Source organism: Oncorhynchus keta, chromosome 19 (assembly GCF_023373465.1).
Source record: "Oncorhynchus keta strain PuntledgeMale-10-30-2019 chromosome 19, Oket_V2, whole genome shotgun sequence".
NCBI classification, from domain to species: domain Eukaryota; kingdom Metazoa; phylum Chordata; class Actinopteri; order Salmoniformes; family Salmonidae; genus Oncorhynchus; species Oncorhynchus keta.
This window is the reverse complement of record NC_068439.1, coordinates 82094117-82121616: the sequence shown is the minus strand read 5'-3', so window position 1 is coordinate 82121616 and position 27500 is coordinate 82094117. Positions and strand designations below refer to the sequence as shown.

General features: G+C 47.6%; 1 protein-coding gene and 1 long non-coding RNA gene across 8 annotated transcripts in view; one reads left to right on the top strand and one right to left on the bottom strand.

Annotated features, from left to right (window-relative positions):
- Positions 1 to 664: 664 nt before the first annotated feature.
- LOC118397920 (transforming growth factor beta-3 proprotein-like) overlaps positions 665 to 27500 on the bottom strand; it is a 48801-nt gene continuing 21965 nt past the window's right edge. For 2 of the 3 annotated variants that reach the window (XM_052471501.1, XM_052471502.1), the window contains exons 2-7: positions 7624 to 7787; positions 5660 to 5789; positions 5289 to 5396; positions 3567 to 3732; positions 2746 to 2899; positions 665 to 2057 (exon numbers count right to left, since the gene is read on the bottom strand). In XM_052471501.1, coding sequence (XP_052327461.1) covers positions 1899 to 2057; positions 2746 to 2899; positions 3567 to 3732; positions 5289 to 5396; positions 5660 to 5789; positions 7624 to 7787 — 881 coding nt within the window. In that variant the 3' untranslated portion in view covers positions 665 to 1898. Of the gene's footprint in view, positions 2058 to 2745; positions 2900 to 3493; positions 3733 to 5288; positions 5397 to 5659; positions 5790 to 7623; positions 7788 to 27500 lie in introns of those variants that run through there. The other variant, XR_008071727.1, reaches the window with a different exon arrangement.
- On the top strand, positions 7795 to 10026 carry LOC127909527 (uncharacterized). Of its 5 annotated transcripts, none has more exons than XR_008071729.1 (4): positions 7795 to 8026; positions 8104 to 8367; positions 8612 to 8844; positions 9525 to 10026. It is a non-coding gene; the product is annotated as an uncharacterized LOC127909527 (long non-coding RNA). The 5 variants fall into 5 exon arrangements; XR_008071731.1 differs by lacking the exon at positions 7795 to 8026 and adding an exon at positions 8480 to 8578 and having other exon boundaries at positions 8033 to 8301; XR_008071730.1 differs by lacking the exon at positions 7795 to 8026 and having other exon boundaries at positions 8033 to 8301; positions 8480 to 8844.

Sequence of the window (27500 nt, the reverse complement as noted above, 5' to 3'; positions counted from 1 at the left end):
CATTTGAGGGCCATCTCCATTTTGAAGTAGTCAATGCTCTTCTTCTACAAATGATTGCTTCGGACAACCTGGATGGAATTATCCCAACCATCTTTAACGCACAGGAAGTCCCGCCCAGTTGTTTACTTTACAATGGTTTTATTTGATTTTATTTAACCTTTATTTAACTAAGCAAGTCAGTTAAGAACAAATTCTCATTTAAAATGACGGCCTACCCCGGCCAAGCCCTAACCCAGACGATGCTGGGCTAATTGTGCGCCGCCCTATCGGACTCCCAATCATGGCCCGGTTGTGATACAGCCTGGAATCAAACCAGGTCTGTAGTGATGCCCCTAACACTGAGTTGCAGTGCCTTAAGACAGTGAAAGTCCTCAATTGTGCTTCCCATGTTAAAATGGGATTTTTGGGGCACTAGAGCCCCTCTATCTATCTCTAGGTAGTAATGTGACTGATGCATTGTGGGTGGTGACCTCTAGTACAAGGGAGATGGACTCGAATGCACTGCTTTTTGGCTTTGCAATGTCAAGAGCAGCAAAACAGAAGATGTTTGGAATCATGACCGCATTTCACCTTTTTTCATCTTCTCGAATAAGCAAAACAACTGGTTTAAAGCCGTTCCAGCATGACTACGTAGTGGGTCCTCTAAATCATCAGTAGAACCATGTGACGAGTTTAACAGTTTAATATCAAAGGGATTAGACAGATACAGCAACCATCAATCAATCACCGTATGACAACACGCTGCATAACAGAGAACATCTGCCAATTTCAAGAAGAAGAAAAAGAAGAAGGAGGAGAAGAAGGAGGAGGAGAAGAAGAAGGAGGAGAAGAGGAGGAAGAAGAAGAAGAAGAAGAAGAAGAACAAGAAGAACAAGAAGGATGAGAAGAAGAAAAAGAAGGAGGAGAAGAAGAGGAAGAAGAAGGAGGAGAAGAAGAGGAAGAAGGAGGAGAAGAAGAGGAAGGAGAAGAAGAGGAAGAAGAAGGAGAAGAAGAAGAAGGAGAAGAAGAAAAAGAAGGAGGAGAAGAAGAGGAAGAAGAAGGAGGAGAAGAAGAGGAAGAAGAAGGAGAAGAAGAAGAAGGAGAAACATTTGTACATACGGAGTTTTACAGATCAATATTAATTTCCAGCACATTGTGTTTGGGCCCGATTTTTTTCATTTATTTTTAAATTCAAACATGTCAAGCAAGTCTTCAAAGGGAGTCGCGGTGGGTGTTTTGGAAGAGTGCTAAATGGCTAATAGCCACAGAATAATATCTTTCTCCATCTGTAAAGGTCCTTCCTCCCTCCGCTCCGTTTGCATTCGAGGACGACAAAAAAAAAAAAAAATGGTCGCTGCTTTTTTGGTTGGACAAAAAAAATTATAATAAAAAAATTATAATCTTGGCTTCTATCTCTTCTGCTCACTTTACTTTCCATTGCAAACCCTGCAGGCATTCTCTCTACTCTCACTCTCTCTCTTCTCTCTCCGTCTCATGTCCTTTCTCCTTTCCCTCTAGCTGTCTTCAGATACAGCAGCTAGTCTGTCCTTTCTCCTTTGTGTGTTATGAAGAATGCCCACTGTTTGTAGGAAGGTGAAGGAAACCCAGTTTGTTAAACATGTCAAAATGAAACGATTTGACGTCTCTCTCTCTAAAAAAAAAAAAAACGATGATGAAGATTAGAAGTTAGAATCGCAAAGTCTAACATACTATGTCCTCAGGATAGGGTCCTTCAGTTCAAGTGGTGTTAAGATCCACGTGGCAGGCAACATAGTCCGAATACAAAATAACATGGATGGTGGTAGTTTTCTACAGCTAGGCAGGCAGGCTGGCTGGCTCTAGTGCCCCAATACAGGTCACCTTCCGTGGGACAACCCCACCACCCTACTCCCAGGCTTCGGGCCTACTCCCGAACCTCTTCAGCTGCATTTGCAGGATTTGACGATCATGTTGGACAGCTGCTCTACTTTAGGGGTACGTCCAGAGTAGTAGAGAATGGTAAGAGGCTCCAGGTCCTGGGGAACGCAGCAGGGAGAGGCTGAAGCCTCTGGGTTCAGAGTGTTATACAGGCTCAGCAGCTACGGAGAGACAGGAAATAGATATTTAGGTGTTTCTAATGTGGAAGTTGAATGTTGATTCCCACTACAGAAATAAACACAAGTAAATACATGAGCCCTAATAAGCGGTCTTGGCCGATCAGAATTGGAGTTTTTATTGATTTCTGTGCATGGTGTTATTGATCACATCGCGGGATATAATTTATCACTAACTACTGAGCAGCAGAGGGACTTCTGCTTCTGGCCATGGTGCAAATAACCTGCCCTCACATGTGTGTGTGGTGTCAGATTGCCCTCACCTGTGTGTGTGGTGTCAGATTGGCCTCACCTGTGTGTGTGGTGTCAGATTGGCCTCACCTGTGTGTGTGGTGTCAGACTGCCCTCACCTGTGTGTGTGGTGTCAGACTGCCCTCACCTGTGTGTGTGGTGTCAGACTGCCATCACCTGTGTGTGTGGTGTCAGACTGCCCTCACCTGTGTGTGTGGTGTCAGATTGCCCTCACCTGTGTGTGTGGTGTCAGACTGCCCTCACCTGTGTGTGTGTGGTGTCAGACTGCCCTCACCTGTGTGTGTGGTGTCAGATTGCCCTCACCTGTGTGTGTGGTGTCAGAATGCCCTCACCTGTGTGTATGGTGTCAGAATGCCCTCACCTGTGTGTATGGTGTCAGACTGCCCTCATCTATGTGTGTGTGATGTCAGACTGCCCTCACCTGTGTGTGTGTGGTATCGGAGCTCCTCAGGTAAGGGCAGGGTCCAGAGCAGTAGTTAGCAAAGTATCCTTTAGGCTCGTGGATCCACTTCCAGTCCAGGTCCCGACGGAAGTCGATGTAGAGACGACGTACACAGCAGTTCTCCTCAACAGTGCTGGGCGGGGGGGGGGCACAACAAACTACGGTGAATCACTCATCACTCACTTATACAACAATGTCTCAGCTTTGATAACTTTTCAGTTTGAACTCAAGGATTTTCTTATTATATTTATATATTATATTTTCGTTCAAGTCAGATACATCTGCAGTTAGTTACTGCTACTGCACGAGGGGTCGTGGTATACGACCAATGTACCATGACTAAGGGCTGTTCTTATGCACGACGCAACGCAGAGTGCCTGGATACAGCCATGAGCTGTGGTATATTGGCCATATACCACAAACTCCCCCCGAGGTGCTCTTATTGCTATTATAAACTGGCTACCAACGTAATTAGAGCAGTAGAAATAAATGTTTTGTCATACCCCGTGGTATACGGTCTGATATACCACGGCTGTCAGCCAATCAGCACTCAGGATTCGAACCACCCAGTTTATATTCAAGTTTATCTCATCTTGATCAACCAACACATGTTGAATGGTTTGAGGTGGAGCACATGGGGGAGAGGGGGGGGGATTGAACCTTCTTCTTCTTCTACTGCTGTTAATGTTACAGCAGAGATGTATTTGCTGACGTGTGGTTTACAAACCCCTCAGGACTGAGACATCTCCATGACGATCGGTGGAAACAGAAGTGACAACAGTTTCAGTGGGCGTCCTTACGAGAAGCAGTAGTTGGTGTCCAGGGCCCGTTTGCGTCTACGTGGCTGTGGGTCCAGACGGTGAGGAGGGATCATCATGAGGATGAGATGAGGCAGGGACCGCTCCTTCTGTTTCTTCAACCTGCCCAGGTCCCAACGACCCTGCTCCTCATACTCCCCTTCTACCCCTACGGCAGAGAGGTCAGAGGTCAGACAGTATTATGTTCCGTGCCCTGACTCTAACCCAGGTCCCAACGACCCTGCTCCTCATACTCCCCTTCTACCCCTACAGCAGAGAGGTCAGAGGTCAGACAGTATTATGTTCCGTGCCCTGACTCTAACCCAGGTCCCAACGACCCTGCTCCTCATACTCCCCTTCTACCCCTACGGCAGAGAGGTCAGAGGTCAGACAGTATTATGTTCCGTGCCCTGACTCTAACCCAGGTCCCAACGACCCTGCTCCTCATACTCCCCTTCTACCCCTACAGCAGAGAGGTCAGAGGTCAGACAGTATCATGTTCCCTGCCCTGACTCTAACCCAGGTCCCAACGACTCTGCTCCTCATACTCCCCTTCTACCCCTATGGCAGAGAGGTCAGAGGTCAGACAGTATTATGTTCCGTGCCCTGACTCTAACCCAGGTCCCAACGACCCTGCTCCTCATACTCCCCTTCTACCCCTACAGCAGAGAGGTCAGAGGTCAGACAGTATTAACCCAGTGCCTTTGTTTGTAACTTCAGTTCCTTTGCTTCTGTGAGCAAGCTCGTAAATTACGTTGTGACTTGTCATGTTAACAACAAAAAAAATGCAATTACACTTTTTATTGCAAGTTCGCAGTTCATAGTTCACAGTTCATAGTTCAGTTGTCTAAGGGAGACCGATCCGGATCTGAAAGCTACTTCTCAGTATGTTAAACAATGCTAGCAGTACATTGCCTAGCAGTACATTGCCTAGCAGTACATTGCCTAGCAGTACATTGCCCAGCAGTACATTGCCCAGCAGTACATTGCCCAGCAGTACATTGCCCAGCAGTACATTGCCGAGCAGTACATTGCCCAGCAGTACATTGCCCAGCAGTACATTGCCCAGCAGTACATTGCCCAGCAGTACATTGCCCAGCAGTACATTGCCCAGCAGTACATTGCCCAGCAGTACATTTCCTAGCAGTACATTGCCCAGCAGTGCATTGCCCAGCAGTGCATTGCCCAGCAGTACATTGCCCAGCAGTACATTTCCTAGCAGTACATTGCCCAGCAGTACATTGCCTAGCAGTACATTGCCCAGCAGTACATTGCCCAGCAGTACATTGCCCAGCAGTACATTGCCCAGCAGTACATTTCCTAGCAGTACATTGCCCAGCAGTACATTTCCCAGCAGTACATTGCCCAGCAGTACATTGCCCAGCAGTACATTGCCCAGCAGTACATTGCCCAGCAGTACATTTCCTAGCAGTACATTGCCCAGCAGTACATTTCCCAGCAGTACATTGCCCAGCAGTACATTGCCCAGCAGTACATTGCCCAGCAGTACATTGCCTAGCAGTACATTGCCCAGCAGTACATTGCCCAGCAGTACATTGCCCAGCAGTACATTGCCCAGCAGTACATTGCCCAGCAGTACATTGCCCAGCAGTACATTGCCAGTTATTGGTTGGCGACAAAAACAACAACAACAAAAATAGGACTTGAGGTTTTCCCCGGTTTGAAAAGACCCCACGAAGAAGAGAATGTTATGCCTTTACTGACCTTTGAACTTGACCTCCAGCACCTCGTTCACATTGTCGATGATGTCACCGTTGGGGTTGAAGGTGTGGCACGGGCAGTGTACGCTGATCTCCAGACCCAGGTTGGTCTCTGACAGGAGAGAGGAATCATGGGGAAGATGAGGTCATCTTCACACACCAACTCAAAAACGGGAAAAATTAACGCTTGTGGTGTTTTTTTTTTGATTGTTTACTTTTGTTTGATGTTGTTGTTGATGTTGTTGTTGATGTTGTTGTTGATGTTGTTGAGTTAGTATGTCACTGGAGTCTATACAAAACTCGTAACGGTGTAAATAATTTTCTCGTGAAAGACAGTAGAACAACGAACCAATGAATCAAGTGGGATCAGCTCACCTCTGTACATCAGCCACTCCTGTACCGTCTCTGTCACGTCGAAGGAGACCCATTCGGGCGTTCCCTTGGTCAGCACGTTCTTGGCTCCGATGTAGCGTTGTTTAGCTATGTGCTCGTCTGGCCTCAGGATCTGAAAACCAAGGTTGGGGGGGGGAGTTACTGCATATGAACAATACAATGATCCACAACACTGATGTAGACACATAACTGGTGCTGTTGAAACTCGAGGAGACAGCAGTCTCTATTTATCACAAGCCTGGAGAATGTGAGAAGGAAAAGGATCATCTTTATACCTGGAACTCGAAACTAGTTCAATCAGGTTCTGATTTAGACCTGGGACACCAGGTGTGTGATTCCCCCTCTAATCAGGGACTGGTTTAGACCTGGGACACCAGGTGGGGACACCAGGGACTGTGGGGGTGATTCCCCCTAATCAGGGTCTGATTTAACCTCAGGTGATTCCCCTCTAATCAGGGTCTGATTTAGACCTGGGACACCAGGTGGGTGATTCCCTCTAATCAGGGTCTGATTTAGACCTGGGACACCAGGTGGGTGATTCCCCTCTAATCAGGGACTGATTTAGACCTGTGACACCAGGTGGGTGATTCCCCTCTAATCAGGGACTGATTTAGACCTGGGACACCAGGTGGGTGTAATTAACGATCAGGTAGAACAGAGAACCAGCAGTAGTCTGGCCCTCCGTGGTTAGATGTTAATACCCCTGCTTTATGGCATTACCGCATGGCACCAAATGCCATAGATTCTGGAGCAGACACTTTTGAGACTGATGATTGTAGAAGGTTTGAGGTCAATTCAGTTTTCAATTAAAAAAGTGAATCGGCATCCATACAGGCTCAATGAAACTCTCACGTTATTTGAAAGGGAACGACTACTAATTTAACTCATGTGTGGTGCTGGTCTGCTGACAGTATACTGCCTAAAGCTCTGAACACATTCTCCAGGACACACCAGAGTTACCCTGCCCAGAGCCAGACCCTGCACACATTCTCCAGGACACACCAGAGTTACCCTGCCCAGAGCCAGACCCTGCACACATTCTTCAGGACACACCAGAGTTACCCTGCCCAGAGCCAGACCCTGCACACATTCTCCAGGCCTGACGAGAGCTGGAGTTAGGGTCTGGCGGCTGGCTACCCACCACCAAACCACAGCTGGCTTTTACTGGCTGAGGCTCTCTTGCCCTTCCTCAGTTGGAACTGGGAAGTTTGAGAAATGGGTCTTGTGGAATAATAAGCGACTAGATGTCATGTCTGTGTTAGTATGGTAAACCTATCTAAGTGAACCGAAACTTGCTTAGGTAGCCACATTTCTGGTTCAAATCTACTACAGATCATGCTCCGTAACAACAAAGGCTGTCGATTTGTTGATGTGCTTTAAAAAAAAAAGAATGTCTGAGTGATGGAGGTATGTACTGTGTTTCCTCTACCAGGCAACCCCCCCTCCCCCTTACCGAAATCGATTGACTTCAATTGGTAGTAATTGACAATGGCTGCGTTCCAAAACGGAACCCTACTCCCTTCACAGTGCAGGGGTCAGGGCTCCCGAGTGGCGCAGCGGTCTAAGACACAGCATCTCAGTGCTAGGCGTCACTACAGACACCCTGGTTCAAATCCAGGCTGTATCACAACCCGGCTGTGATTGGGAGTCCCATAGGGCGGCGCACAATTGGCCCAGAGTCGTCCGGTTTTGGCCGGTGTAGACCGTCATTGTAAATAAGAATGTGTTGCCTAGTTAAATAAAGGCTAAATGATACAGAATGAAGGAATAGGGTGCCCAATGTTGATGCCTTAGGACCTGGAAGTTGCTAGTTGCTTTGGGGGCCTGTGGGGTGTCCCCCCCCCCCCGCCTACAAATGAAACTAGGGGGGAAAGACTGTTAACGCTGTCAGGTTGAGTTGAAGATCTCTGAAGGACATGGAGAGACGGAAGGGTACCTTTACACACCTGGTAGAGCTCCACCCTCTGTTCATTCCTATTGGCAGCAGAGTTTGGAACCCTCAGAGCTCGGAACTCGGCTCGGAACAGGTTGGTGGAATTCCTCTCCATCACTGAGATGTTGAAACGGAACACTTTGGAAGTGATTCCTTTAGGACAGTATGGAAGGTCATCTGTAGCACAGAGAGAGGAGGCCACAGTCAGTAACAATCAACCTTAGATTAAGTTACTACTAAAGCTTAACTGGTTGGAGATGATGACATTAGGGAGAGTAGGGAAGGTTGTTGGAGACAGACAGGAGACAGTAGGGAAGGTTGTTGGAGACAGTCAGGAGACAGTAGGGAAGGTTGTTGGAGACAGACAGGAGACAGTAGGGAAGGTTGTTGGAGACAGACAGGAGACAGTAGGGAAGGTTGTTGGAGACAGACAAGAGACAGACAGGAGAAAGTAGGGAAGGTTGTTGGAGACAGTCAGGAGACAGTAGGGAAGGTTGTTGGAGACAGTCAGGAGACAGTAGGGAAGGTTGTTGGAGACAGACAGGAGACAGTAGGGAAGGTTGTTGGAGACAGACAGGAGACAGTAGGGAAGGTTGTTGGAGACAGTCAGGAGACAGTAGGGAAGGTTGTTGGAGACAGACAGGAGACAGTAGGGAAGGTTGTTGGAGACAGTCAGGAGACAGTAGGGAAGGTTGTTGGAGACAGACAGGAGACAGTAGGGAAGGTTTTTGGAGACAGACAGGAGACAGTAGGGAAGGTCATCTGTAGCACAGCGAGAGGAGGCCACAGTCAGTAACAATCAACCTTAGATTAAGTTACTACTAAAGCTTAACTGGTTGGAGATGATGACATTAGGGAGAGTAGGGAAGGTTGTTGGAGACAGTCAGGAGACAGTAGGGAAGGTTGTTGGAGACAGACAGGAGACAGTAGGGAAGGTTTTTGGAGACAGACAGGAGACAGTAGGGAAGGTTGTTTGAGACAGAGAGGAGACAGTAGGGAAGGTTTTTGGAGAGACAGACAGGAGACAGTAGGGAAGGTTGTTTGAGACAGGGAGGAGACAGTAGGGAAGGTTGTTTGAGACATACAGGAGACAGTAGGGCAGGTTTTTGGAGACAGACAGGAGACAGTAGGGAAGATTTTTGGAGACAGACAGGAGACAGTAGGGAAGGTTGTTGGAGACAGAGTGGAGACAGTAGGGAAGGTTGTTGGAGACAGTCAGGAGACAGTAGGGAAGGTTGTTGGAGACAGTCAGGAGACAGTAGGGAAGGTTGTTGGAGACAGACAGGAGACAGTAGTGAATGTTGTTGGAGACAGACAGGAGACAGTAGGGCAGGTTGTTGGAGACAGACAGGAGACAGTAGGGAATGTTGTTGGAGACAGACAGGAGACAGTAGGGCAGGTGGTTGGAGACAGACAGGAGACAGTAGGGCAGGTTGTTGGAGACAGACAGGAGATACTAGGGAAGGTTCTCTGTAAAAGACAAGCAGAGGAAGACAGAGTTCAGTAATGTTTGAACACTTTGGAGGTAATGCCTTTGGGGCAGTAGGGCAGGTTGTCTATAATGGACAGAGGAGAAAGAGGAGACAGCTCAGTAATCATTGAACACTTTGGAAGCTTGGGACAGTAGGATATATGGTCTGTAAGAGACAGAGGACAGAGGAGAAAGAGGAGACAGATCAGTAATGCATGGGACCGTTTTAGGGCGAGGACAGAGAGAGGACAGAGAGGAGATAGAGAGGACAAAGGAAGGTTGTTGGAGACAGACAGGAGAAAGTAGGGAAGGTTTTTGGAGACAGTCAGGAGACAGTAGGGAAGGTTGTTTGAGACAGACAGGAGACAGTAGGGAAGGTTGTTGGAGACAGAGCGGAGACAGTAGGGAAGGTTGTTGGAGACAGTCAGGAGACAGTAGGGAAGGTTGTTGGAGACAGACAGGAGACAGTAGGGAAGGTTTTTGGAGACAGACAGGAGACAGCAGGGAAGGTTGTTGGAGACAGTCAGGAGACAGTAGGGAAGGTTGTTGGAGACAGACAGGAGACAGTAGGGAAGGTTTTTGGAGACAGACAGGAGACAGTAGGGAAGGTTGTTGGAGACAGACAGGAGACAGTAGGGAAGGTTGTTGGAGACAGACAGGAGAAAGTAGGGAAGGTTTTTGGAGACAGACAGGAGACAGTAGGGAAGGTTGTTTGAGACAGAGAGGAGACAGTAGGGAAGGTTTTTGGAGACAGACAGGAGACAGTAGGGAAGGTTGTTTGAGACAGGGAGGAGACAGTAGGGAAGGTTGTTTGAGACATACAGGAGACAGTAGGGCAGGTTGTTGGAGACAGAAAGGAGACAGTAGGGAAGGTTGTTGGAGACATACAGGAGACAGTAGGGAAGGTTGTTTGAGACAGACAGGAGACAGTAGGGAAGGTTGTTGGAGATAGTCAGGAGACAGTAGGGCAGGTTGTTGGAGACAGTCAGGAGACAGTAGGGAAGGTTGTTGGAGACATACAGGAGACAGTAGGGAAGGTTGTTGGAGATAGACAGGAGACAGTAGGGAAGGTTGTTGGAGACAGTCAGGAGACAGTAGGGAAGGTTGTTGGAGACAGACAGGATACAGTGGGGAAGGTTGTTTGAGAAAGACAGGAGACAGTAGGGAAGGTTGTTGGACACAGACAGGAGACAGTAGGGAAGGTTGTTGGACACAGACAGGAGACAGTAGGGAAGGTTGTTGGAGACAGTAGGGAAGGTTGTTGGAGACAGAGAGTAGACAGTAGGGAAGGTGTTGGAGACAGAGAGGAGACAGTAGGGCAGGTTGTTGGAGACAGACAGGAGACAGTAGGGCAGGTTGTTGGAGACAAACAGGAGACAGTAGGGAAGGTTGTTGGAGACAGACAGGAGACAGTAGGGCAGGTTGTTGGAGACATACAGGAGACAGTAGGGCAGGTTCTTGGAGACAGACAGGAGACAGTAGGGAAGGTTGTTGGAGACAGACAGGAGACAGTAGGGCAGGTGGTTGGAGACAGACAGGAGACAGTAGGGCAGGTTGTTGGAGACAGACAGGAGACAGTAGGGCAGGTTGTTGGAGACAGCCAGGAGACAGTAGGGCAAGCTGTTGGAGACAGACAGGAGACAGCAGGGCAGGTTGTTGGAGACAGACAGGAGACAGTAGGGAATGTTGTTGGAGACAGACAGGAGACATTAGGGCAGGTTGTTGGAGACAGACAGGAGACAGTAGTGAATGTTGTTGGAGACAGACAGGAGACAGTAGGGCAGGTTGTTGGAGACAGACAGGAGACAGTAGGGAATGTTGTTGGAGACAGACAGGAGACAGTAGGGCAGGTGGTTGGAGACAGACAGGAGACAGTAGGGCAGGTTGTTGGAGACAGACAGGAGATACTAGGGAAGGTTCTCTGTAAAAGACAAGCAGAGGAAGACAGAGTTCAGTAATGTTTGAACACTTTGGAGGTAATGCCTTTGGGGCAGTAGGGCAGGTTGTCTATAATGGACAGAGGAGAAAGAGGAGACAGCTCAGTAATCATTGAACACTTTGGAAGCTTGGGACAGTAGGATATATGGTCTGTAAGAGACAGAGGACAGAGGAGAAAGAGGAGACAGATCAGTAATGCATGGGACCGTTTTAGGGCGAGGACAGAGAGAGGACAGAGAGGAGATAGAGAGGACAAAGTTCAGTAATACTTGAACACTTTGAAAGTGATACCCTTAGGACAGTCGAGCAGGTCATCTGTAAGAGAAGGAGAGGAGACAGAGAGGAGTCAGAGAGGACAGAGAGGAGATAGAGAGGAGACAGAGGGGAGACATAGAGGAGACAGAGAGGAGACAGAGGGGAGACATAGAGGAGACAGAGAGGGGACAGAGGAGACAGAGATAACAGAGAGACAGATATGGGACAGAGAGGTGACAGAGAGGAGCGGGGGGAGACAGAGAGGAGACAGAGGGGGGACAGAGGAGACAGAGATAACAGATCGACAGATAGGGGACAGAGAGGTGACAGAGAGGAGCGGGGGAGACATAGAGGAGACAGAGGGGGGACAGGGGGGAGACAGAGAGGGGACAGCGAAGGGGGCAGAGGGGGGACAGAGAGGAGACAGGGGGGGACAGGGGGAGACAGAGAGGGGACAGCGAAGGGGGCAGAGGGGGGACAGAGAGGAGACAGAGGGGGACAGGGGGGAGACAGAGGGGGACAGAGAGGGGACAGAGAGGAGACAGAGGGGGGACAGAGGGGAGACAGAGAGGAGACAGAGGGGAGAGAGAGGACACAGAGGGGAGACAGAGAGGAGACAGAGGGAGAGAGAGGACACAGAGAGGAGACAGAGAGGAGACAGAGGGGTGAGAGAGGACACAGGGGGGAGACAGAGAGGAGACAGAGGGGAGACAGAGAGGAGACAGAGGGGAGACAGAGAGGAGACAGAGGGGAGACAGAGGGGAGAGAGAGGAGACAGAGGGGAGAGAGAGGACACAGAGGGGAGACAGAGGGGAGACAGAGAGGAGACAGAGGGGGGAGAGAGGGAGGAGACAGAGAGGACACAGAGAGGAGACAGAGGGAGAGAGAGGACACAGAGGGGAGACAGAGGGGAGACAGAGGGGAGACAGAGGGAAGAGAGAGGACACAGAGAGGACACAGAGAGGAGACAGAGGGGAGACAGAGGGGAGAGAGAGGACACAGAGGGGCGACAGAGAGGAGACAGAGGGGAGACAGAGGGGAGACAGAGGGGGGACAGAGGGGGGACACAGAGGGGAGAGAGAGGACACAGAAGGGAGACAGAGGGGAGAGAGAGGACACAGAGGGAAGACAGAGAGGAGACAGAGGGGAGAGAGAGAGGACACAGAGGGGAGACAGGGAGGAGACAGAGGGGAGAGAGAGGACACAGAGGGGAGACAGAGAGGAGACAGAGGGGAGAGAGGACACAGAGGGGAGACAGAGAGGAGACAGAGGGAAGAGAGAGGACACAGAGAGGACACAGAGAGGAGACAGAGGGGTGAGAGAGGACACAGGGGGGAGACAGAGAGGTGGAGAGTAATGCTTGAACAGTTTGGAGGTGGTGCTTTTGGGTCGTCTGTAAATAGTAAAAGAACCAGCTCAGCTCGCTTTCAAACAAACATGCAGATAGATTACTGTTAAGATACTTTTCAAACCTCTTCTCTGGGACCCCCAGACTTTTCACAGATATTTTGTAGCCGTGAACCAAATAGTCAGGGGCTTTAATGATTAGTTGAAAAGTTGTTCTCGTTCTGAAACACTTCAAATACTTGGAACGGCTTGGAACGGCTTGGAACGGCTTGGAACGGCTTGGAACGGCTAGGGGAGAGGTTTGAAAAAGGGTGATGAAAACGAGCTTAATCAGTGAACTTCAGATGGGGGTTTTTCCACAGAAGTTGTCATCGCAAAAGAAATGTCAGCTTTGGTCAGAGTGAACGAATGGCCCATGTATGTCGAATACCTTTTTCAGACAAGCAATTGATACCCTCATGAAAATAACGTGGTAGTAGACTTCCTGGCCAGTGAGCAAAACTGGTTGAAAATTCGAAGTCTTTTCAAAGTCTTTTCAAATTCTTGTGGTCATAGGATAAGAGACAGAATGTGGATGTCAGTTTTACGTTGAACCACCAAAATAAATCAACAGAAATAGTGGACTTTGTAGATGCTTCCTCCTCAATGTAGCTCATCTCTTCAGACCAGTAGATACCACATTTCCTCCTCAACGTAGGTCATCTCTTCAGACCAGTAGATACCACATTTCCTCCTCAACGTAGCTCATCTCTTCAGACCAGTAGATAACACAATTCCTCTTCAACATAGCTCATCTCTTCAGACCAGTAGATACCACATTTCCTCCTCAACGTAGCTCATCTCTTCAGACCAGTAGATACCACAGTTACTCCTCATCGTAGCTCATCTCAGACCAGTAGATACCACATATCCTCCTCAACGTAGCTCATCTCTTCAGACCAGTAGATACCACATTTCCTCCTCAACGTAGCTCATCTCTTCAGACCAGTAGATACCACATTTCCTCCTCAAAGTAGCTCATCTCTTCAGGACCAGTAGATACCACATTTCCTCCTCAATGTAGCTCATTTCTTCAGACCAGTAGATACCACATTTCCTCCTCAACGTAGCTCATCTCTTCAGACCAGTAGATACCACATTTCCTCATCAACGTAGCTCATCTCTTCAGGACCAGTAGATACCACATTTCCTCCTCAACGTAGCTCATCTCTTCAGACCAGTAGATACCACATTTCCTCCTCAACGTAGCTCATCTCTTCAGACCAGTAGATACCACAGTTACTCCTCATCGTAGCTCATCTCAGACCAGTAGATACCACATATCCTCCTCAACGTAGCTCATCTCTTCAGACCAGTAGATACCACATTTCCTCCTCAACGTAGCTCATCTCAGACCAGTAGATATCACATATCCTCCTCAACGTAGCTCATCTCTTCAGACCAGTAGATACCACATTTCCTCCTCAACGTAGCTCATCTCAGACCAGTAGATACCACATATCCTCCTCAATGTAGCTCATCTCTTCAGACCAGTAGATACCACATTTCCTCTTCAACATAGCTCATCTCTTCAGACCAGTAGATACCACATTTCCTCCTCAACATAGCTCATCTCTTCAGACCAGTAGATAACACAATTCCTCCTCAACGTAGCTCATCTCAGACCAGTAGATACCACATTTCCTCCTCAACGTAGCTCATCTCAGACCAGTAGATACCACATTTCCTCCTCAGCGTAGCTCATCTCTTCAGACCAGTAGATAACACAATTCCTCCTCAACGTAGCTCATCTCAGACCAGTAGATACCACATTTCCTCCTCAACGTAGCTCATCTCTTCAGACCAGTAGATACCACATTTCCTCCTCAACGTAGCTCATCTCTTCAGACCAGTAGATACCACATTTCCTCTTCAACATAGCTCATCTCTTCAGACCAGTAGATACCACATTTCCTCCTCAACATAGCTCATCTCTTCAGACCAGTAGATACCACATTTCCTCCTCAACATAGCTCATCTCTTCAGACCAGTAGATACCACATTTCCTCCTCAACATAGCTCATCTCTTCAGACCAGTAGATACCACATTTCCTCCTCAACATAGCTCATCTCTTCAGACCAGTAGATACCACATTTCCTCTTCAACATAGCTCATCTCTTCAGACCAGTAGATACCACATTTCCTCCTCAACATAGCTCATCTCTTCAGACCAGTAGATACCACATTTCCTCCTCAACATAGCTCATCTCCTCAGACCAGAAGATACCACATTTCCTCCTCAACATAGCTCATCTCTTCAGACCAGTAGATACCACATTTCCTCCTCAACATAGCTCATCTCTTCAGACCAGTAGATACCACATTTCCTCTTCAACATAGCTCATCTCTTCAGACCAGTAGATACCACATTTCCTCCTCAACATAGCTCATCTCTTCAGACCAGTAGATACCACATTTCCTCTTCAACATAGCTCATCTCTTCAGACCAGTAGATACCACATTTCCTCCTCAACATAGCTCATCTCTTCAGACCAGTAGATACCACATTTCCTCTTCAACATAGCTCATCTCTTCAGACCAGTAGATACCACATTTACTCCTCAACATAGCTCATCTCTTCAGACCAGTAGATACCACATTTCCTCTTCAACATAGCTCATCTCTTCAGACCAGTAGATACCACATTTCTTCCTCAACATAGCTCATCTCTTCAGACCAGTAGATAACACAATTCCTCCTCAACGTAGCTCATCTCAGACCAGTAGATACCACATTTCCTCCTCAACATAGCTCATCTCTTCAGACCAGTAGATACCACATTTCCTCTTCAACATAGCTCATCTCTTCAGACCAGTAGATACCACATTTCCTCCTCAACATAGCTCATCTCTTCAGACCAGTAGATAACACATTTCCTCTTCAACATAGCTCATCTCTTCAGACGAGTAGATACCACATTTCTTCCTCAACATAGCTCATCTCTTCAGACCAGTAGATAACACAATTCCTCCTCAACGTAGCTCATCTCAGACCAGTAGATACCACATTTCCTCCTCAACGTAGCTCATCTCTTCAGACCAGTAGATACCACATTTCCTCCTCAACATAGCTCATCTCTTCAGACCAGTAGATACCACATTTCCTCTTCAACATAGCTCATCTCTTCAGACCAGTAGATACCACATTTCCTCTTCAACATAGCTCATCTCTTCAGACCAGTAGATACCACATTTCCTCCTCAACATAGCTCATCTCTTCAGACCAGTAGATACCACATTTCCTCCTCAACATAGCTCATCTCTTCAGGACCAGTAGATACCACATTTCCTCCTCAACGTAGCTCATCTCTTCAGACCAGTAGATACCACATTTCCTCCTCAACGTAGCTCATCTCTTCAGACCAGTAGATACCACAGTTCCTCCTCATCAACATAGCTCATCTCTTCAGACCAGTAGATACCACATTTCCTCCTCAACATAGCTCATCTCTTCAGACCAGTAGATACCACATTTCCTCCTCAACGTAGCTCATCTCAGACCAGTAGATATCACATTTCCTCCTCAACGTAGCTCATCTCTTCAGACCAGTAGATACCACATTTCCTCCTCAACGTAGCTCATCTCTTCAGACCAGTAGATACCACATTTCCTCCTCAACATAGCTCATCTCTTCAGACCAGTAGATACCACATTTCCTCTTCAACATAGCTCATCTCTTCAGACCAGTAGATACCACATTTCCTCCTCAACATAGCTCATCTCTTCAGACCAGTAGATAACACATTTCCTCCTCAACGTAGCTCATCTCAGTAGATCATTTCCTCCTCAACGTAGCTCATCTCAGACCAGTAGATACCACATTTCCTCCTCAACGTAGCTCATCTCTTCAGACCAGTAGATAACACAATTCCTCCTCAACGTAGCTCATCTCAGACCAGTAGATACCACATTTCCTCCTCAATCTCTTGACCAGTAGCTCATCATCTCTTCAGAGCCATCTCTTCAGATACCACATTCCTCCTCCTCAACATAGCTCAATCTCTTCAGACCAGTAGACCAGTAGATACCACATTTCCTCTTCAACATAGCTCATCTCTTCAGGACCAGTAGATACCACATTTCCTCCTCAACATAGCTCATCTCTTCAGGACCAGTAGATACCACATTTCCTCCTCAACATAGCACATCTCTTCAGACCAGTAGATACCACATTTCCTCCTCAACATAGCTCATCTCTTCAGGACCAGTAGATACCACAGTTACTCCTCATCGTAGCTCATCTCTTCAGGACCAGTAGATACCACATTTCCTCTTCAACGTAGCTCATCTCTTTTGAGGCTGACCTGGCATCAAGTACCCTGCTAAGATTCCTCTACTGTCCAACCCGTTGCTTTCTCGAGCTCCGTATGACCAGGGCCCTGAGTAGTGCCCTGTATCGGTAATAGGATGCCATTTGGAACACAGCGAGTAACCCTTAACCATGTACCGCAGTCGATGTCCTGGAGCGTCTGTGTTTCCACGGCAACCGGCATGGAATGTGATAACGCGTTTCCCGTTATCAGCTGAAGTCACTGGGCTATATTCTGCCACTTGACTGTGTTACGCAGCCGGAGAGGAAGAAGGGAACATTTATTTTCTAAGTGAACTAGCGTCCCTGTTTGGTTTGGAGTGACTTCACCTCTGTGGTATTTGGTGTATCAAAAAACCCTGCTGTCCTCAGTGTGGTGGGAGTGACCCCTAGAACAGACCTTCACTCATATTAATCAATAGGAGTGCTGATTTAGGTTCAGGTCCTCTCTGTCCACATCATCTTATTCATTATGATCTAAAAGGGAAAACAAATCCTATATCAGCACTCTTACTGTGAATTTATGAATACTGGGCCAGACCAAGACCAGCCCAGCCCAGGCAAGCCCAGCCCATCCCAGCCCAGCCCAGCCCAGCCCAGCCCAGCCCAGCTCACATCAATCCAGATGAGCTCCAGTCCTGACCGGGCCACACCAGCCCAGACCAGCTTTTCCCAGACACAACCACACCAGCCCTTTCCAGACCCAACCACACCAGCCCTACCCAGCCCAAACCAGCCAAGACCTTCCCAGACCCAACCACACCAGCCCAGACCAGCTCAGACCAGATCCAGACCACACCAGCCCATCCCTAGACCAGTCCAGACCCAACACAGAGCCTGCACTTACAGTCCCTCTGCCCCAATCACACAACAACTTTCTTCACAACTCATACCCTCCACTCCAGACCCATCCCACAGTCCTATATGCCACTGCACTTACAGTCCCTCTGCCCCAATCACACAACAACTTTCTTCACAACTCATACCCTCCACTCCTCCATCCCTGTCTCGCTGCTATAAGCCAGATAGACGTTCCATTCTATAAAAGGAGCCCCATGTCTGTCTTCTGTCTCCCAAAACACTTGACATTTGCCTTTCTTTACCCTCCTACCTCTCTTCTTGCTGCTTAATTTGCACCTGTCAGAGATTTGAGTTCAGACATGCACCTTAGATCTGACAAAGGTCAAGTGTCAACCTAAGGCCTTTCAGCGGGAACGGTCAGGAGCTAACGTGTTTGCCCACACTACATTAAAGAGGTCAGGAAGAAAGGGAGCGATGGCACTGGTGGTTCCTCTGAAAGAGGGACTTCTTCAGGACGAAGGGGAGCGATGACACTGGTGGTTCCTCTGAAAGAGGGACTTCTTCAGGACGAAGGGGAGCGATGACACTGGTGGTTCCTCTGAAAGAGGGACTTCTTCAGGATGAAGGGGAGCGATGGCACTGGCCTGGAGTCAATGGTTTTTCCGCTGAAAGAGGGACTTCTTCAGGACGAAGGGGAGCGATGGCACTGGCCTGGAGTCAATGGTTTTTCCTCTGAAAGAGGGACTTCTTCAGGACGAAGGGGAGCGATGACACTGGCCTGGAGTCAATGGTTTTTCCTCTGAAAGAGGGACTTCTTCAGGACGAAGGGGAGCGATGGCACTGGCCTGGAGTCAATGGTTTTTCCTCTGAAAGAGGGACTTCTTCAGGAAGAAGGGGAACGATGACACTGGTGGTTCTTCTGAAAGAGGGACTTCTTCAGGAAGAAGGGGAACGATGACACTGGCCTGGAGTCAATGGTTTTTCCTCTGAAAGAGGGACTTCTTCAGGACGAAGGGGAGCGATGACACTGGCCTGGAGTCAATGGTTTTTCCTCTGAAAGAGGGACTTCTTCAGAAAGAAGGGGAACGATGACACTGGCCTGGAGTCAATGGTTTTTCCTCTGAAAAAGGGACTTCTTCAGGAAGAAGGGGAACGATGACACTGGCCTGGAGTTAACAGTGGTTCCTTTGAAAGAGGGACTTCTTCAGGAAGAAGGGGAACGATGACACTGGAGTCAACAGTGGTTCCTTTAAAAGAGGGGCTTCTTCAGAAAGAAGGGGAGCGATGGCACTGGTACGGAGTCAACGGTTTTTCCTCTGAAAGAGGGACTTCTTCAGGAAGAAGGGGAGTGATGGCACTGGCCTGGAGTCAATGGTTTTTCCTCTGAAAGAGGGACTTCTTAAGAACCTGTAACCAGAGAGAGGGCGAGAGCCGGAGAGAGGGCGAGAGCCGGAGAGAGAAGGCGAGAGCCGGAGAGAGAGAGGGCAAGAGCCGGAGAGAGAGGGTGAGAGCGGGAGAGAGAGGGCGAGAGCGGGAGAGAGAGGGCGAGAGCCGGAGAGAGAGGGCGAGAGCTGGAGAGAGAGGGCGAGAGCCGGAGAGAGGGCGAGAGCGGGAGAGAGAGGGCGAGAGCCGGAGAGAGAGAGGGCAAGAGCGAGAGCGGGAGAGAGAGGGCGAGAGCGGGAGAGAGAGGGCGAGAGAGGGCGGAGCTGAGAGAGGGCGAGAGCTGGAGAGAGAGAGGCGGCGAGAGCCGGAGAGAGCCGAGAGAGAGGGCGAGAGCCGGAGAGAGAGGGCGAGAGAGGAGAGAGGGGTGAGGAGAGAGAGGGGGCGGGAGAGAGAGCCGGGGAGAGAGAGGGCGAGAGCCGGAGAGAGAGGGCGAGAGCCGGAGAGAGAGGGCGAGAGCCGGAGAGAGAGGGCGAGAGCCGGAGAGAGAGGGCAAGCCGGAGAGAGAGGGCGAGAGCGGGAGAGAGAGGGCGAGAGCGGGAGAGAGAGAGAGGGCGAGAGCGGGAGAGAGAGGGCGAGAGCAGGAGAGAGAGGGCGAGAGCGGGAGAGAGAGAGGGCGAGAGCGGGAGAGAGAGGGCGAGAGCAGGAGAGAGAGGGGAGAGAGAGGGCGAGAGCCGGAGAGAGAGGGCGAGAGCCGGAGAGAGAGGGCAAGAGCCAGAGAGAGAGGGCGAGAGCCGGAGAGAGAGGGCGAGAGAGGGAGAGAGAGGGCGAGAGTGGGAGAGAGAGCGAGGCGGAGAGAAAGGGTGAGAGCCGGAAAGAGAGGGCGAGAGCCTGTATAATGGGACCAGAGGAGAGAGAGGGCGAGAGCCGGAGAGAGAGGGGACCAGAGCCAGTGGGAGAGAGAGGGCGAGAGCAGGGAGAGAGAGGGCGAGAGGCGAGAGAGAGCGAGAGCCGGAGAGAGAGAGGGCGAGAGCAGGAGAGAGAGGGCGAGAGCGGGAGAGAGAGGGCGAGAGCCGGAGAGAGAGGGCGAGAGCCGGAGAGAGAGGGCGAGAGCCGGAGAGAGAGGGCGAGAGTCGGAGAGAGAGGGCGAGAGCCGGAGAGAAAGGGTGAGAGCCGGAGAGAGTGTGAGACCTAGGCTTTGTCCTAAATGGCAGTATATTCGCTGTATAATGTACTACTTTGGACCAGAGCCATAGTGTACTACTTCAGACCAGAGCCATAGTGTACTACTTTAGACCAGAGCCATAGTGTACTACTTTAGACCACTACATTGTGTACTACTTTAGACCAGAGCCATAGTTTACTACTTCAGACCAGAGCCATAGTGTACTACTTTAGACCAGAGCCATAGTGTACTACTTTAGACCAGAGCAATAGTGTACTACTTTAGACCAGAGCCGTAGTTTACTACTTCAGACCAGAGCCATAGTGTACTACTTTAGACCAGAGCCATAGTTTACTACTTCAGACCAGAGCCATAGTGTACTACTTTAGACCAGAGCCATAGTTTACTACTTTAGACCAGAGCCATAGTGTACTACTTTAGACCAGAGCCATAGTGGTGTCAACAACGCAGGGTACTAGCCTTTAGCACCACTACATTGTGTACTACTTTAGACCAGAGCCATAGTTTAGCCTTCTGTAGCCTGTCAACTACTTCAGATGACCAGAGCCATAGTGTGACTCCGATCCTCTGGCCTCTTAGCCAACACCAGAGCCACCCTAGTGTACTACTTTAGACCAGAGCAATAGTGTACTACTTTACACCAGAGCCATAGTGTACTACTCAAGAGATGCAATGAGCTTCAGACCAGAGCCATAGTGTACTACTTTAGACCAGAGCCATAGTGTACTACTTTAGACCAGAGCCATAGTTTACTACTTTAGACCAGAGCCATAGTGTACTACTTTAGACCAGAGCCATAGTGTACTACTTTAGACCAGAGCCATAGTGTTCTACTTTAGACCAGAGCCATAGTGTACTACTTTAGACCACTACATTGTGTACTACTTTAGACCACTACATTGTGTACTATAAAGGGAATAGGGTCCCATTTGAGGTAAACCTACAAAGTGGTGGTGGCTGAAACCTTATAACGACTGGAATTCGTCAGAGTGCTGTCTGTCCACTAGCCAGGGCCTGACCGCAGTAGTTCTTCTCTTGCCAAGCTACGGCAATACCCTTCCAAGCAAAAAAGTAAGCCAGTCCTCTCAGTCTGTCACCTCCCTCTAAAACACCTTTCCTGGTGTGACAGTTACTCTATTCTGGCGAAGTAGTAAAGCTCTGGTCTGGAGCAGTAAAGATCTGGAGTAGTAAAGGTCTGGAGTAGTAAAGGTCTGGAGTAGTAAAGGTCTGGTCTGGAGTAGTAAAGGTCTGGAGTAGTAAAGGTCTGGAGTAGTGAAGGTCTGGGGTAGTAAAGGTCTGGGGTAGTAAAGGTCTGTAGTAGTAAAGGTCTGGAGTAGTAACGGTCTGGCTCTCGTCCAGGTGCTGTCTGTCTGGAGTAGTAAAGGTCTGGAGTAGTAAAGGTCTGGAGTAGTAAAGGTCTGGTCTGGAGTAGTAAAGGTCTGGAGTAGTAAAGGTCTGGAGTAGTAAAGGTCTGGGGTAGTAAAGGTCTGGGGTAGTAAAGGTCTGGAGTAGTAAAGGTCTGGAGTAGTAACGGTCTGGAGTAGTAAAGGTCTGGAGTAGTAAAGGTCTGGAGTAGTAAAGGTCTGGAGTAGTAAAGGTCTGGAGTAGTAAAGGTCTGGAGTAGTAAAGGTATGGAGTAGTAAAGGTCTGGAGTAGTAAAGGTCTGGAGTAGTAAAGGTCTGGAGTAGTAAAGGTCTGGAGTAGTAAAGGTCTGGAGTAGTAAAGGTCTGGAGTAGTAAAGGTCTGGAGTAGTAAAGGTCTGGAGTAGTAAAGGTCTGGAGTAGTAAAGGTCTGGAGTAGTAAAGGTCTGTAGTAGTAAAGGTCTGTAGTAAAGGTCTGGAGTAGTAAAGGTCTGGAGTAAAGTAAAGGTCTGGAGTAGTAAAGGTCTGGAGTAGTAAAGGTCTGGAGTAGTAAGGTCTGGTCTGGTAAGTAGTAAAGGTCTGGAGTAGTAAAGGTCTGGAGTAGTGAAGGTCTGGAGTAGTAAAGGTCTGGTAGTAAAGGTCTGGAGTAGTAAAGGTCTGGAGTAGTAAAGGTCTGGAGTAGTAAAGGTCTGGACGGTCTGGAGTAGTAAAGGTCTGGAGTAGTAATGGTCTGGAGTAGTAAAGGTCTGGAGTAGTAAAGGTCTGGAGTAGTAAAGTTCTGGTCTGGAGTAGTAAAGTAAAGGTCTGGAGTAGTAGAGGTCTGGAGTAGTAAAGGTCTGGAGTAGTAAAGGTCTGGAGTAGTAAAGGTCTGGAGTAGTAAAGGTCTGAGTAGTAAAGGTCTGGAGTAGTAAAGGTCTGGAGTAGTAAAGGTCTGGAGTAGTAAAGGTCTGTAGTAGTAAAGGTCTGTAGTAGTCTGGAGTAAGGTCTGTAGTAGTAAAGGTCTGGAGTAGTAAGGTCTGTAGTAGAAGGTCTGGAGTAGTAAAGGTCTGGTAGTAAAGGTCTGGAGTAGTAGTCTGGAGTAAAGGTCTGGTCTGGAGTAGTAAAGGTCTGGAGTAGTAAAGGTCTGTAGTAGTAAAGGTCTGGAGTAGTAAAGGTCTGGAGTAGTAAAGGTCTGGAGTAGTAAAGGTCTGGAGTAGTAAAGGTCTGGAGTAGTAAAGGTCTGGAGTAGTAAAGGTCTGGAGTAGTAAAGGTCTGGTCTGAAGTAGTGAAGGTCTGGAGTAGTAAAGGTCTGTAGTAGTAAAGGTCTGGAGTAGTAAAGATCTGGAGTAGTAAAGGTCTGGTCTGTAGTAGTGATGGTCAGTAGTAATAAAGGTCTGGAGTAGTAAAGGTCTGGAGTAGTAAAGGTCTGGTCTGTAGTAAAGGTCTGGAGTAGTAAAGGTCTGTAGTAGTAAAGGTCTGGAGTAGTAAAGGTCTGGAGTAGTAAAGGTCTGGAGTAGTGAAGGTCTGGAGTAGTAAAGGTCTGTAGTAGTAAAGGTCTGGAGTAGTAAAGGTCTGGAGTAGTAAAGGTCTGGTCTGTAGTAGTGAAGGTCAGTAGTAATAAAGGTCTGGAGTAGTAAAGGTCTGGAGTAGTAAAGGTCTGGAGTAAAGGTCTGGAGTAGTAAAGGTCTGGAGTAGTAAAGGTCTGGAGTAGTAAAGGTCTGGAGTAGTGAAGGTCTGGAGTAGTAAAGGTCTGTAGTAGTAAAGGTCTGGAGTAGTAAAGGTCTGGAGTAGTAAAGGTCTGGAGTAGTGAAGGTCTGGAGTAGTAAAGGTCTGTAGTAGTAAAGGTCTGGAGTAGTAAAATTCTGGTCTGGAGTAGTAAAGGTCTGGTCTGGAGTAGTGAAGGTCTGGAGTAGTAGGTCTAAGTAAAGGTCTGGAGTAGTAAAAGTAGTAAAGGTCTGTAGTAGTAAAGGTCTGTAGTAGTAAAGGTCTGGAGTAGTAAAGGTCTGGAGTAGTAAAGGTCTGGAGTAGTAAAGGTCTGGAGTAGTAAAGATCTGGTCTGGAGTAGTAAAGGTCTGGAGTAGTAAAGGTCTGGAGTAGTAAAGGTCTGGAGTAGTAAAGGTCTGGAGTAGTAAAGGTCTGGAGTAGTAAAGGTCTGGAGTAGTAAAGGTCTGTAGTAGTAAAGGTCTGGAGTAGTAAAGGTCTGGAGTAGTAAAAATCTGGTCTGGAGTAGTGAAGGTCTGGAGTAGTAAAGGTCTGGAGTAGTAAAGGTCTGGAGTAGTAAAGGTCTGAGTCTGGAGTAGTAAGGTAAAGGTCTGTAGTAGTAAAGGTCTGTAGTAAGTAGGAGTCTAGTGAAAGATAGTGGTCTGTAGTAGTAAAGGTCTGGTAGTAGTAAAGGTCTGGAGTAGTAAAGGTCTGGAGTAATAAAGGTCTGGAGTAGTAAAGGTCTAGAGTAGTAAAGGTCTGGTCTGGAGTAGTGAAGGTCTAAAGGTCTGTAGTAGTAAAGGTCTGGAGTAGTAAAGGTCTGGAGTAGTAAAGGTCTGGTCTGTAGTAGTGAAGGTCAGTAGTAATAAAGGTCTGGAGTAGTAAAGGTCTGGAGTAGTAATGGTCTGGAGTAGTAAAGGTCTGGAGTAGTAAAGGTCTGGAGTAGTAAAGGTCTGTAGTAATAAAGGTCTGTAGTAGTAAAGGTCTGGAGTAGTAAAGATCTGGAGTAGTAAAGGTCTGGTCTGTAGTAGTGATGGTCAGTAGTAATAAAGGTCTGGAGTAGTGAAGGTCAGTAGTAATAAAGGTCTGGAGTAGTAAAGGTCTGGAGTAGTGAAGGTCAGTAGTAATAAAGGTCTGGAGTAGTAAAGGTCTGGAGTAGTAAAGGTCTGGAGTAATAAAGGTCTGGAGTAGTAAAGGTCTGGAGTAGTAAAAGTCTGGTGTAGTAAAGATCTGGTCTGGAGTAGTAAAGATCTGGAGTAGTAAAGATCTGGAGTAGTGAAGATCTGGAGTAGTAAAGATCTGGAGTAGTAAAGATCTGGAGTAGTGAAGATCTGGAGTAGTAAAGATCTGGAGTAGTAAAGGTCTGTAGTAGTGAAGATCTGGTCTGGAGTAGTAAAGATCTGGTCTGGGAAAAACAAATCGTAGTAAAAAGGTGAAAGCACCTTGATCAAGGCCAGAGAACTTCCGAGATTTGCTTTCTATGAGTCCACCTCGCAAAGGGAGGTTAAACCATAACACTGTGACTTCATCGTGGTGTGCACTCTCTGTCGGTCTACAATCGATGCTAAGCACATCAACCATTACTCCTCATAGCTCCTCCAGCAGTGCCATAACACAGCCCTCCCAAGAGTCGGAGAATCATTTGAAAATATTTGTTAATAAGTGGGAAGTGTAAAAGTCTGTAGCGTGGCCAGCCAAGGGAAAGATGCAGTCTGCAGCGAAGAGAAGAGTATCGTACCGTACATACTGCTGCTTGGCTCTTTCCAGAGAGCACCGTAATGCAAAAGGCATTAGTCCTACGATGAAACTATTAACAACTACACCAAGTATGAAATTATGTGAATCTTAGACTGTAGTTTACCTATTTTTTATTTGTATTTTTTTTACAAGAGTTTCACTAGAGCTTCTGAAAGTATTCATATTCAGTAGAAATGTAATGAGGGGGGGGGGGGGGTCCAATACTGAACCACACAGAGGGCTACTGTCACTTTAAAGGGGTCGGGACGATCGTATCGCGACACTCGTTAGTATTGTGGCAAGGAAAACAGAACGTGAAGCGGATTTAACTCGTTTTGGAAAACAGCCCTGTTGTTGGAAACAAATATCATTATGTTGTCATCCAGAGTCTCATTTATTTATATTCCAAGCTACAACGCACATATTTGACATACTGCAGGTTTTTAAAGGACCAAATAGTTTTGGCTGCTTTTTAAAAATCTTTTTATTTCATTTTTACCATGGACAGAAAATATTACGGTACTGACAGCCCTACTTTTATACACTCTACAGGTGATAATTGTTTCTTAGGATGAACAAGATGGCTGCAAAGCAACGTGGTTTAGATGGTTGAACCTTTGAACTCTGTGAAACGATCATGTAATAGTTATTCTGGAGGAGCCTTTGTAAACAAGACATAAGGTGTCTCCTAAAAATGCATCAGTCTTTTGCTTGTTTACATTGGAGATATTTTACCAGGGGCTGTACTAACTAGAGATATTTTACCAGGGGTGTTCTAACTAGAGATATTTTACCAGGGGTGTACTAACTAGAGATATTTTACCAGGGGCTGTTCTAACTAGATATTTTACCAGGGGTGTACTAACTAGAGATATTTTACCAGGGGTGTACTAACTAGAGATATTTTACCAGGGGTGTACTAACTAGATATATTTTACCAGGGGCTGTACTAACTAGAGATATTTTACCAGGGGCTGTACTAACTAGAGATATTTTACCAGGGGCTGTTCTAACTAGAGATATTTTACCGGGGGCTGTTCTAACTAGAGATATTTTACCAGGGGTGTACTAACTAGATAGTTTGGAACTCGGTAGAGAATGTTGCAATCGAGGACAGACAATTTTTACGCGCTACTTCAGCACTCGGCAGTCCCGTTCTGTGGGACTGTGTGGCCTACCACTTCGCGGTTAAGCCGTTGTTGCTCCTATATGTTTCCACTTCACAATAACAGCACTTACAGTTGACCGGGGCAGCTCTAACAGGACAGACATTTGACAAAATGACTTGTTGGAAAGGTGGCATCCTATGACGATGCTACGTTGAAAGTCACTGAGCTCTTCAGGAAGGCCATTCTACTGCCAACGTTTGTTTATAGAGATTGCATGGCTGTGGGCTCGATTTTCAAATCAAATCAAATCAAAATGTATTTGTCACATACACATGCCACACCTGTCAGCAACAGACTGAAATAGCCAAATCCACTCATTTGAAAGGGTGTCCACATACTTTTGCATATATAATATTTTAATGCAGTCATCTCGGTTTTCACTATATATTTTACCTCTTGGGGATGTCATTCAAAAACATAATGTTAACTTTCACTACTATGCGGATGACACACAGCTGTACATTTCGATGAAACATGGTGAAGCCCCAAAATTGCCCTCGCTAGAAGCCTGTGTTTCAGACATAAGGACATGGATGGTGGCAAATGTTCTACTTCTAAACTCGGACAAAACAGAGTTCTAGGTCCCAAGAAACAAAGAGATCTTCTGTTGAATCTGACAATTAATCTTAATGGCTGTACAGTCGTCTCAAATAAAACTGTGAAGGACCTCGGCGTTACTCTGGACCCTGATCTCTCTTTTGCCGAACATATCAAGACTCTTCCAAGGACAGCTTTGTTCCATCTACTAAACATTGCAAAAATCACAAATCTTCTGTCGAAAAATGATGCAGAAAAATTGATCCATGCTATTGTCACTTCTAGGTTAGACTACTGCAATGCTCTACTTTCCGGCTACCCGGATAAAGCACTAAATAACCTTCAGTTAGTGCTAAATACGGCTGCTAGAATCCTGACTAGAACCAACAAACGTGATCATGTTACTCCAGTGCTACACTGGCTTCCTGTCAAGGCAAGAGCTGATTTCAAGGTATTACTGCTAACCTACAAAGCATTACATGGGCTTGCTCCTACCTATCTTTCTGATTTGGTCCTGCCGTACATACCTACACGTACGCTACGGTCACAAGACGCAGGCCTCCTAATTGTCCCTAGAATTTCTAAGCAAACAGCTGGAGGCAGGGCTTTCTCCCTTTCTCCCAGAGCTCCATTTTTATGGAATTGTCAGCCTACCCATGTGAGAGACGCAGACTTGGTC